Source organism: Salvelinus fontinalis, chromosome 38 (assembly GCF_029448725.1).
Source record: "Salvelinus fontinalis isolate EN_2023a chromosome 38, ASM2944872v1, whole genome shotgun sequence".
Lineage (NCBI taxonomy): Eukaryota > Metazoa > Chordata > Actinopteri > Salmoniformes > Salmonidae > Salvelinus > Salvelinus fontinalis.
In genome coordinates, this window is record NC_074702.1 from 27,014,430 (window position 1) to 27,026,314 (window position 11,885).

The 11,885-nt window shown below is 45.9% G+C and overlaps 1 protein-coding gene across 1 annotated transcript in view; it reads left to right on the top strand.

Annotated features, from left to right (window-relative positions):
- Positions 1–11,506, top strand: part of LOC129837118 (akirin-1-like) — a 29,830-nt gene extending 18,324 nt beyond the window's left edge. Inside the window, exons 2-5 of the mRNA XM_055903035.1 lie at positions 8,707–8,850; positions 10,046–10,174; positions 10,806–10,877; positions 11,067–11,506. Coding sequence (XP_055759010.1) covers positions 8,707–8,850; positions 10,046–10,174; positions 10,806–10,877; positions 11,067–11,077 — 356 coding nt within the window. The 3' untranslated portion in view covers positions 11,078–11,506. The remainder of the gene's footprint in view (positions 1–8,706; positions 8,851–10,045; positions 10,175–10,805; positions 10,878–11,066) is intronic.
- Positions 11,507–11,885: the final 379 nt, after the last annotated feature.

The window sequence follows — 11,885 nt, forward strand, 5'->3', positions numbered from 1 at the left end:
TACTTCCTCAGAGGTAGGGAGGCGAGCAGGCCAGAGGTGGATGAACGCAGTGCCCTTGTTTGGGTGTAGGGCCTGATCAGAGCCTGAAGGTACGGAGGTGCCGTTCCCCTCACAGCTCCGTAGGCAAGCACCATGGTCTTGTAGCGGATGCGAGCTTCAACTGGAAGCCAGGGGAGAGAGCGGAGGAGCGGGGTGACGTGAGAGAACTTGGGAAAGTTGAACACCAGACGGGCTGCGGCGTTCTGGATGAGTTGTAGGGGTTTAATGGCACAGGCAGGGAGCCCAGCCAACAGCGAGTTGCAGTAATCCAGACGGGAGATGACAAGTGCCTGGATTAGGACCTGCGCCGCTTCCTGCGTGAGGCAGGGTCGTACTCTGCGAATGTTGTAGAGCATGAACCTACAGGAACGGGTCACCGCCTTGATGTTAGTTGAGAACGACAGGGTGTTGTCCAGGATCACGCCAAGGTTCTTAGCACTCTGGGAGGAGGACACAATGGAGTTGTCAACCGTGATGGCGAGATCATGGAACGGGCAGTCCTTCCCCGGGAGGAAGAGCAGCTCCGTCTTGCCGAGGTTCAGCTTGAGGTGGTGATCCGTCATCCACACTGATATGTCTGCCAGACATGCAGAGATGCGATTCACCACCTGGTTATCAGAGGGGGGAAAGGAGAAGATTAATTGTGTCGTCTGCATAGCAATGATAGGAGAGACCATGTGAGGATATGACAGAGCCAAGTGACTTGGTGTATAGCGAGAATAGGAGAGGGCCTAGAACAGAGCCCTGGGGGACACCAGTGGTGAGAGCACGTGGTGCGGAGACAGATTCTCGCCACGCCACCTGGTAGGAGCGACCTGTCAGGTAGGACGCAATCCAATCGTGGGCCGCGCCGGAGATGCCCAGCTCGGAGAGGGTGGAGAGGAGGATCTGATGGTTCACAGTATCAAAGGCAGCCGATAGGTCTAGAAGGATGAGAGCAGAGGAGAGAGAGTTAGCTTTAGCAGTGCGGAGCGCCTCCGTGACACAGAGAAGAGCAGTCTCAGTTGAATGACTAGTCTTGAAACCTGACTGATTTGGATCAAGAAGGTCATTCTGAGAGAGATAGCAGGAGAGCTGGCCAAGGACGGCACGTTCAAGAGTTTTGGAGAGAAAAGAAAGAAGGGATACTGGTCTGTAGTTGTTGACATCGGAGGGATCGAGTGTAGGTTTTTTCAGAAGGGGTGCAACTCTCGCTCTCTTGAAGACGGAAGGGACGTAGCCAGCGGTCAAGGATGAGTTGATGAGCGAGGTGAGGTAAGGGAGAAGGTCTCCGGAAATGGTCTGGAGAAGAGAGGAGGGGATAGGGTCAAGCGGGCAGGTTGTTGGGCGGCCGGCCGTCACAAGACGCGAGATTTCATCTGGAGAGAGAGGGGAGAAAGAGGTCAAAGCACAGGGTAGGGCAGTGTGAGCAGAACCAGCGGTGTCGTTTGACTTAGCAAACGAGGATCGGATGTCGTCGACCTTCTTTTCAAAATGGTTGACGAAGTCATCAGCAGAGAGGGAGGAGGGGGAGGAGGATTCAGGAGGGAGGAGAAGGTGGCAAATAGCTTCCTAGGGTTAGAGGCAGATGCTTGGAATTTAGAGTGGTAGAAATTGGCTTTAGCAGCAGAGACAGAAGAGGAGAATGTAGAGAGGAGGGAGTGAAAGGATGCCAGGTCCGCAGGGAGGCGAGTTTTCCTCCATTTCCGCTCGGCTGCCCGGAGCCCTGTTCTGTGAGCTCGCAATGAGTCGTCGAGCCACGGAGCAGGAGGGGAGGACCGAGCCGGCCTGGAGGATAGGGGACATAGAGAGTCAAAGGATGCAGAAAGGGAGGAGAGGAGGGTTGAGGAGGCAGAATCAGGAGATAGGTTGGAGAAGGTTTGAGCAGAGGGAAGAGATGATAGGATGGAAGAGGAGAGAGTAGCGGGGGAGAGAGAGCGAAGGTTGGGACGGCGCGATACCATCCGAGTAGGGGCAGTGTGGGAAGTGTTGGATGAGAGCGAGAGGGAAAAGGATACAAGGTAGTGGTCGGAGACTTGGAGGGGAGTTGCAATGAGATTAGTGGAAGAACAGCATCTAGTAAAGATGAGGTCAAGCGTATTGCCTGCCTTGTGAGTAGGGGGGGAAGGTGAGAGGGTGAGGTCAAAAGAGGAGAGGAGTGGAAAGGAGGCAGAGAGGAATGAGTCAAAGGTAGACGTGGGGAGGTTAAAGTCACCCAGAACTGTGAGAGGTGAGCCATCCTCAGGAAAGGAACTTATCAGGGCGTCAAGCTCATTGATGAACTCTCCAAGTGAACCTGGAGGGCGATAAATGATAAGGATGTTAAGCTTGAAAGGGCTGGTAACTGTGACAGCATGGAATTCAAAGGAGGCGATAGACAGATGGGTCAGGGGAGAAAGAGAGAATGTCCACTTGGGAGAGATGAGGATCCCAGTGCCACCACCCCGCTGACCAGAAGCTCTCGGGGTGTGCGAGAACACGTGGGCAGACGAGGAGAGAGCAGTAGGAGTAGCAGTGTTATCAGTGGTAATCCATGTTTCCGTCAGTGCCAAGAAGTCGAGGGACTGGAGGGAAGCATAGGCTGAGATGAACTCTGCCTTGTTGGCCGCAGATCGGCAGTTCCAGAGGCTGCCTGAGACCTGGAACTCCACGTGGGTCGTGCGCGCTGGGACCACCAGGTTAGAGTAGCAGCGGCCACGCGGTGTGAAGCGTTTGTATGGTCTGTGCAGAGAGGAGAGAACAGGGATAGACAGACACATAGTTGACAGGCTACAGAAGAGGCTACGCTAATGCAAAGGAGATTGGAATGACAAGTGGACTACACGTCTCGAATGTTCAGAAAGTTAAGCTTACGTTGCAAAAAATCTTATTGACTAAAATGATATAGTACTGCTGGCTGGTGAAATAGGCTAGCTAGCAGTGGCTGCGTTGTTGACTTTGTTTGAAAGTGTAGCTGGCTAGGTAACCTCTAACTGGCTAGGTAACCTCGACAATTACTCTAGACTACACAATTATCTTGGATACAAAGACGGCTATGTAGCCAGCTAAGATCAAACAAATCAAACTGTTGTACTGTAATGATACCACTAGAGTGAGAGCACCGCCAGCATTCAAAAGTGACCAAAACATCAGCCAGGAAGCATAGGAACTGAGAAGTGGTCTGTGGTCACCACCTGCAGAATCACTCCTGTTTTGGGGGGTGTCTTGCTAATTGCCTATAATTTCCACCTTTTGTCTATTCCATTTGCACAACAGCATGTGACATTTATTGTCAATCAGTGTTGCTTCCTAAGTGGACAGTTTGATTTCACAGAAGTGTGATTGACTTGGAGTTACATTGTGTTGTTTAAGTGTTCCCTTTATTTTTTTGAGCAGTGTATATCCAAAATGTCCATTTTATTTGGCGCGTTTGATCCAGAAAAACACCGGTTCCAACTTGTGAAACGTGACTACAAAATATCTCAAGGTTACCTGTAAACTTTGCCAAAACATTTCAAACTACTTTTGTAATACAACTTTAGGTATTTTTTAACATAAATAATCGATAAAATTGAAGAAAGGATGATCTGTGTTCAATACAGGATTAAAACAAACTGTAGCTAGCTTTCTGGTCACATACCTCTAACAAACAGGAAGGACACTTCAAGTGACCCTCGTTCAAGATGGCCGTACTTCTTCATTACACAAAGGAAAAAACCTCAACCAATTTCTATAGACTGTCGACATCCAGTGGAAGCGGTAGGAACTGCAAGCAGGTGCCTTAGAAATCTGGATTCCCAATGAAAACCCATTGAAAAAAGTGACCTAAAAAAAATAAAAATAAAATCAATGGTTTGTCCTCGTGGTTTCGCCTGCTTAATAAGTTCTGTTACACTCACAGACATGATTCAAACAGTTTTAGAAACTTCAGTGTTTTCTATCCAAATCTACTAATAATATGCATATCTTATCTTCTGGGGATGAGTAGCTGGCAGTTTAATTTGGGCATGCTTTTCATCCAAAATTCCGAATGCTGCGCCCTACCCTAGAGAAGTTAATGGTTACCTGATTAATTTAATCACTTAATTATAAACAGTTAATTATTCAACATAACAATTATCACATTAATACCAACGTCACGACACCGTCCAATAAGTTGACTCCCATTTCTGAGTAACAAGATTTGGCGTCGACTCCTAAGATTCAGTATTTTTGGAACGGAGGAGACTGATCTAGTTGCAGTACTTCTGCGAGCACACACACACACACACACACACACACACACACACACACACACACACACACACACACCTTTCCTAGTGAGGGACACAGTATAGGCAGGTCGACCACCAGGCAGGCAGACAGAACCTTGCACTAGGCCCATCTATTGGCAATCAAAAGCTGCATCTCGCAATGGAACTCTGTCTTGCATTTCTTGTCTTGCAATGGCTCGCAACTTCAGTAAAGTAGGGCTTATCTTCAATGAATAGGCTAGAATATTCTACACACGACTGAACACGTTCACATCCCTACTTGTGGTACGTGTGCTGTATTGTCATGACGGACTGCATCAGCTCAGATGTCTTCAGTGGGTCACTGAGTTGGGGTATGTTGGATTTAAATATATGTGCAGAATTCTTAAGAATACCTTCCAGGTTCTTACCTTGTGCAATAACTGAAGCTGGTTTGTGTTTTGAAGAATACTGCAACCTGACCTACTTCTCTGTGCTAATGTTCAGCACAGCGTGAGCCTAGCTAGTCTAGTACTCGTCGCCAGAATTTTCCTTCAATTCATTATACCCCAACTTCCCGGCAGTTAGTAAGCCCTGTGGCCAGTTCCCACCCATAGCCATGCTCTAGTAGCAACCAATGATGTCTCTATACTTTAACAGGGTCTTTGCTACATCAACTTGGCCTGACCCACAATACAGCCTGCTTCCTGGCGGCTTTGCAGTCCGTAAGTCCCCTCACTATACTTCAGCAATGGAGGGTGAAATGAGTCAGACTTTTTTTTAATTATTTTTTTCACCGCCAACCGTTGTCCCCCACGTCCAACTTATCTGGCCAATCTCTTTCCTTATACACTTTTTGTTTGTTTTCCCTAAGCCTTTTAGCTGAGGCTTTTGCCTCTCGCAGGAAGTCTCTGTGATTGATTGCTTTGGCCTGGCCGTGACAGGGTCGTTGTTGCTAGGCAACACCCTAAGATTGGTATTCTGGTGGTTGGCAGTGCTGGCCTGGCTGGCAGTGACTGGCAGCAGGAGAGGGATTTCACTTGTCACTCAAAAGGTTACCCTGGAGCTCTGAGATCATTCAGCACAGACACCCAAGTCCAGATGTGCCCTGATTCGGAAAAGGATGTCTCTTGTCAACTTAATGCGTTTGATCAAATCAGGTGGAGAAATTAAGGAGGTCCAGTATGGCATCCCAGCCAAATAAATAGTGGCGGTACGCCATACTGGTAAAACATCGCCTATTACAATAATTAAAACAATGTCATGAAAACGAGGCTATTACACCATTTTTTAACATTAGCCACCTGCATGTCAGAGGCATGAACAATGAGAAAATGTACTTTATTAAAATAGGTGGTATAGCCTACGCTCAAATTCAATGTGGTTCGATGAGAACACTGACATTTTGCCACGCCAGAGATGAATGGCTGACGCTCGGACAGCAGTGGATGCATGAATTCTGGCCTAATGACAATCGACAAAATGTCATTACAGTCGGTGTTTTGCCTAACATGTCTATTTCCATTCACCACTGTTTGGATGTTGGAAATATGTTGCAAGTAGATGAATGTGTGTGGGTAGCCTAGTAAAGGAGCCCTTTTTGAAGTGGTTTGTTTGACAATCAGATGAAAATATCACAACATGTTTATGCTACAATAACAGGTCATACATCTCAAAAGCTAAATGATGAATCTTTACATCGAGGCCCACAGAGATCGGTTAGTTACATAGAATCCCAATATTAATTCAATGATTTTAATTTTGTGCACTAAAAGTAAGTCCCGTACTGGGAGGAACTGAAATATACTTTCACCCATGTATCAAATGGAGTGTCTCAATGTAGTCTACAGGAATGGAGATTGAGATACCGGTGACTTTTGCTGTCATGGCACCGACATAAAGAATCAAACATTTTGACTACTTAATGTTAGGGAGTGACTTATGACTTGGGCTTAAGCCTCGTTGTAGGTAAGCTATTTAGATAAACAATGTGACGCTCAAGCTAATAGCTCATTGCACCAATCTGTTTGTCTGCCAATTCTACCCCAATCGGACACATTGGCCTTTCAACTAGTCCGTTCATGCAGCATCGTGAAACATTTTGAGTCACGCCTCAACTGAACTTTTAAAGGGGGGGGGTCATCCAGGTCTAGCCCCCTTCATATACTCCTGTCTCTGGGATAAATACAGCTTTTTAAGTTAGGAAGGTTTAGCAGTGGCTAAATAAACAAAGCCTGTCAGATTAGAGCTGCATTAACACAGGAAGGCTTCAGCTCATCAACCCCTCTGCTGCTTTTATCATGTACTCTGCTAAATTGAAGCTTCCAGCTTGATAATACAGAGCAAGCTATGTGACTGACTGGCAATCTCACTCTCAAAATTACATCTGAAAATGGCTAGTTTTCAATGAATCTAGCCTAGATTCAGTTCTCTTGTTGCTTCTACAGAGTGCATTGGACACATTCGATATGTCCCTCCCCGCTGACTACTGCTTATGATGCATTTTGAGGAGGTGAGGAAAAATGAATTGAACGTGCCCATCTAGGCTGGCTAGCTGGCTTCCCCCGCAGAACAGTTCATGGAGACATGCGTGTTTTTTTATTTTATTTAACTTGGCAAGTCAGTTAAGAACAAATTCCTATTTACAAAACCCACTGTTCCTAGGCAGTCTAACTGCCTTGTTCAGGGGCAGAACGACAGCTTGTCAGCTCGGGATTCGATCTAGCAACCACTAGGTTACCTGCCGCCCCCACACCTCATCTTTGCTCTTACCTTGATATGGCTGTTGCTCTCTCAACCAAGATAAATGAGGCAGGCCTCCCTAGAGTGGTGCACACAGGCCCTTTGCCCTTTGAGGAAGAATAAGGATAAGTCCTCCTTTCACACTCTGGCTATCAACACTTTTCCCCTATATATTTTTTAACTTTACACCCAATCTGTGAAATTTCAGTTTAGTACCCGTTTGATGCGTTTAGTTGTCTTTGTATGTTTGCTAATGCTTTTATTGAACATGGCCTAGTCAAAAACCTTGCAAGTAAGGTGCCAGATCTTAGTGAATCTGATTTCAAAAAGGTTTCCAGTGCGATATGGACTCCTTGCCAAGAAAAGTCTTCACCAATTAGGGGCTAGCTACTTCCCTCCAGGGTTGTTTGCTGAATACTGGAATTGGCCCTGAACTGAAGTCAAAAGGCTTTAGGTGCAGTCCCACTGCTTAGGCTAATAAGAATGGGTACCACCACTGCCTGAGCACATGTAGGGCCTAGCTCTGCCCACAGATCTCTAGGCTCGTCCCAAGGCTTAGCGGTGTTGCCAACAACTGGACGCATCCGGTTTTCAAAGCGAATGCTAATTTAACCTAGCTTCCTTTTCCGTTGAGAACCGGATGTGGGAACTCCGCTCTGGTGTTTTGTCTTTTACGCCTGCTACGTTAGATTACCTCACCCCAAATAGCACCCTAATCCCTTTTTAAAGCCTAGTGCCCTACCTTTGACCAGGGCTCTACATGGAGAATAGGGTGCAATTAGGGATGCAGCCTGGCTGAAGCCCAGCTCTGCAGTGATCAAAGACCTTGGAGGATGAAACCCAACCCAGTTTCTCTGGGAAGGAGGCTTGTAGCATGTCAAACCGGTGCCCTGTTTCACACTCCTTCCTGCCCTCTGCATTGCAGTCAGATGTCACCCAGATCTATCTAAATAAATCACTCTGCTATTCAGGTAGTTTTCTTGCTGTGTTATTGCCAGACATGCTGGTACAAGACAACCAATCTACCATTTTTGTCTTGTTTGTGAGAGGCCAACTAAGCCATGAAGACCTGTTAAGCCTGACTGTCTCCTAGTCAGCTATGGATGAATCACAATTCCTGAAAGATTTGAAGGAAGAAGTGAAACAAACTCCTTCGCCCCTTCTCGCCATTCACAGGATCTCAGAAGGGGTGGTTTCTTTTTGAGGAAGTGTGTGCACGCAAGTGTGCTGTGGGGGGTTGACACAGCTGGTGCGTGTTTGTCACTGACGTTAGTCTCGCCCAGCTTTTAAAGCGCTCCTTCCTGTTAGTGTTTTTTGTTTTGAAAACCACATCAGCTGAACACTGCAGCTCACAGGTTGTGTGCATAGCTGTGGGCCTTCATTGAGGCTTGAGGAAAATATTCTATCATTGAACACTACACCTACTAGGCTTATAGCATGACTGGCTTGTAGTGATCAACAACATGCAATTTTGGAACACATTCAGCTTCTGAAAATGCCTATGTTCTTAGCTATCTGACATGGCTGGTTTGCTATGATCAGAGACCATCTAAAAAGAAACCGGTCACCTTTTTATGTTTGGGTATTCAAGGCAGGCTGTGGCTATTTGTCTTCTAAAATCAACTAGACGGGCACCATCTTCATATTGGTGCTCTAGGCTTTATTTGTCCTCTGAGTGCTGGTTGTTCCCGGCCCTGTTTATAACCGTGTCCCCTGTGTTCTGTCCCCTCTACAGAGCAGATCTTCCAGAACATCCGTCAGGAGTACAGCCGCTACCAGCGGCGACGGCAGCTGGAGGGGGCCTTCAACCAGAGTGAGGTTGCCTGTAGCTCCACCGATGCCCCCAGTTCCTCCCTCACCGGCCCCAGCTCCCCACCAGGTGAGATGGATGGAGGGAGGTGTGTGTGGTGTGGGGGGGGGGTTGATGGTGTGCGAGGTGGGCCAACTGAGTCACCTGCCAAACCCCGTCACCACTCATATGGTGTTCAGTGTGAGCATGCAGTGGTAATACAAACCGCAAACATTTCAGCCTCCATAGACGTTACATAATGATGCTTGGAGTCGGTATATGTTTTTATAGCTCCCATTGGCTCAAGTATAGCTAGTCAGTGCCCTCTCCTTAAGAACAAATTCTTATTTACATGACTGCTTACCCCGGCCAAACCCTCCCCTAACCCGGACGACACTGGGCCAATTGTGCGCCGCCCTATGGTACTCCCGATCACGGCCGGTTGTGATACAGCCCAGGATCAGTAGTCCCGCCTCTAGCACTGCAATGCAGTGCCTTAGATTGTTGCGCTACTCGGGAGACCATTGATTTGAATGTGAATATCTGTCACCCCGTTCTAGTAATTATACTTCTCTCCTAGTTCTGAGACTATTGCCTGGAATTGAGCTTTTAAAAGCTTTGGTCAGAAATTCAGAATGGGTCAAAGTACACTTAAAATCCCAGAGCATGAATCATTCAGCCTTCCCCTGGATCCAGCTCCAAGCTCAGGAGACTTGGCGACGGGGCCTCGTTAGTGCCACTTTTTTGTGCCTTTTTTTAACCGTGGCACACCTTGATGGGATATTAAATTCTGCGGCACACCTAAAATAGCCCTATTTTATTTAGCGGTAATGACCTCATATATCATCTGACTCATTCTGCAAACAATCTATTTTCTGTGACAAAAAAAAAAAAAGATTGCATCTGGCTTCTCAGCTGCGCTATCGTCTGAGACCGGCCATCAGGACAGCTGATGAAACTCAAGAGTATTTCTGTCTATAGTAAAGCCCTTTTGTGGGTTAAAACTCAATCTGATTGGCTGGTCCTGGCTCCCCAGTGGGTGGGCCTATGTCCACCCATAGCTGCACCCCTGCCCAGTCATGTGAACACCTGAGTTCAGGGCACGCAGCACATCGGTTGGGAACCACTGGTCTATGCTGCTGCTGAGTCTAAGGCGACAAACGGCAATAAATAAATTATTGCGCAGACATCTGTTCCTAGAGAGGACATTGTGAACTCTGACCTGTAGTGTATGTATAGATGGCATGGGCAATGTCAGCCTGCATAAAATGTCACTGTGTCCCAGGTGCCTCGAGGAAGGACCAGCCGTCGTTCACACTGAGGCAGGTGAGCTACCTGTGCGAGCGCTTGCTCAAAGACCACGAGGAGAAGATCCGGGAGGAGTATGAACAGATCCTCAACACAAAACTTGCAGGTACAGACAGTACATGGCATATCACCATCCTTAAACCTCAAGTCAAATGGGCTTTTCACATTACTGAGCCAAGCCGAAACATGCTGCGCTGTCATGGTTATGCATCCACTGTAGATGATGGGAACCATGTAAAAAGTTGTGAAAATGTCAGCTAGCACAGTGGTTCGGATCAGCACGATAGTGTGAAAATGGCTTTAGTTTGTTCGGTCTTACGAAAGTCTTTAATGTTTTCACACCCTTTAGCACTAGCAATGAAGAAAGACTTCTACAAATGGCACCCTGTGTGCAATAGGAGAGGCTGATTTGCTGCGTCCCCCGAATACCTTTTAATGCCTTTTATCTAATGTCCTGCTGATTGTTCTTGTTTAATTAGGGGCTGCTCTTGGCAGATATGGATTTATGTACTAGACACTACTAGCCAGGACTGCTAATGTTTCTAGAATATACAGCTGCTCTGACTGGAGTGATTAATATGATCAACCTTTTTAGCTGATGTTTAGTGAAGGCTGAATCACCAAGTATTTTTTTTTGCATCACATGTATCAACACATGTTGGGGTCCTATCTGGTACTTGAATCTGCACATTCACAGTTTTGTACTAATCCATTGGCCTTTTAATCGTCTGTTGCAGAACAATACGAATCTTTTGTGAAATTCACACAAGACCAGATCATGCGAAGATACGGCGCCAGGCCTGCTAGTTGTAAGTACCAGTTTCAGTGTTCACATTCTGTCCATACACCATTTTGCTTTTGAAGAGTAAACCAAGCAATCCCTACAGCCACATAAAATAATAGATTTTTCTCTCTGTTCAGAGTTTTAATGCATTATCTTGTCATCTCATTTCTGTCTTCATGCCGTTTTCATCCATTATTCAATCCCTCTGTTTCAGATGTCTCTTGAATTCCCCCATCGATGAGGTACCAGCTTTTCTCTCAAGATGGCTGCTCTTCTACTGCCCCTTCCTCCACTAGATTTGTGATTTTTATTTCCCCTTTTTTTCATGCTATATGAGTACCATGGTTTATCAACATTTTTAATCCAAAACTGATTTCTATAAAATGCTAATGAATCGGAATAAAATGTAAAGATTCAATTATATGCTAGCTCTCTGGATTTTTTTTGACGAAAGCAGATATTTTTTGTTCTCCCCAGCGCTGTAGTGGCTATTCTCTGATCCTTCTGTATTATAACCTGCCAGCACTGCCCCTCTGCAGCAGCTGTATTACTAAAGCCCCCTGGCCTCTCATCCACCCAGTTTATTTTTTATCTTTTTCAACTCTAACTGAGGATGTGGATTTCTTTTGAAATTAAAAGTTCTGTGATTTAAAATGGTTTCCCTCAATTACTTGTTTGTTATGAATGTTGAACAAACTGTTATAACCAACTGTTTTGGTCTTTTTTTTAAATTCTAAAGTAAATGCATGACAAAGTTAGTCTTTTGTCAAAGGAAGGTTCATTTGTGCAGTACATGTGCTCTAAGGTTGCATAACCCCCTTGAATTCAGTACATTTAAGACTGTTACAGTGCATTCGGTTAAGAACTCAGACCCTTTTTCCACATTTTGTTACTTTACAGCCTTATTCTGAAATTGATGACATTTGCATTTTTCCTCACCAGTCTACACAATACCCCAGCGAAAACAGGTTTTTAGAAAAAAAACATGATAGTTATTTACATAAGTATTAAGATCTTTTGCTATGAGACTCAA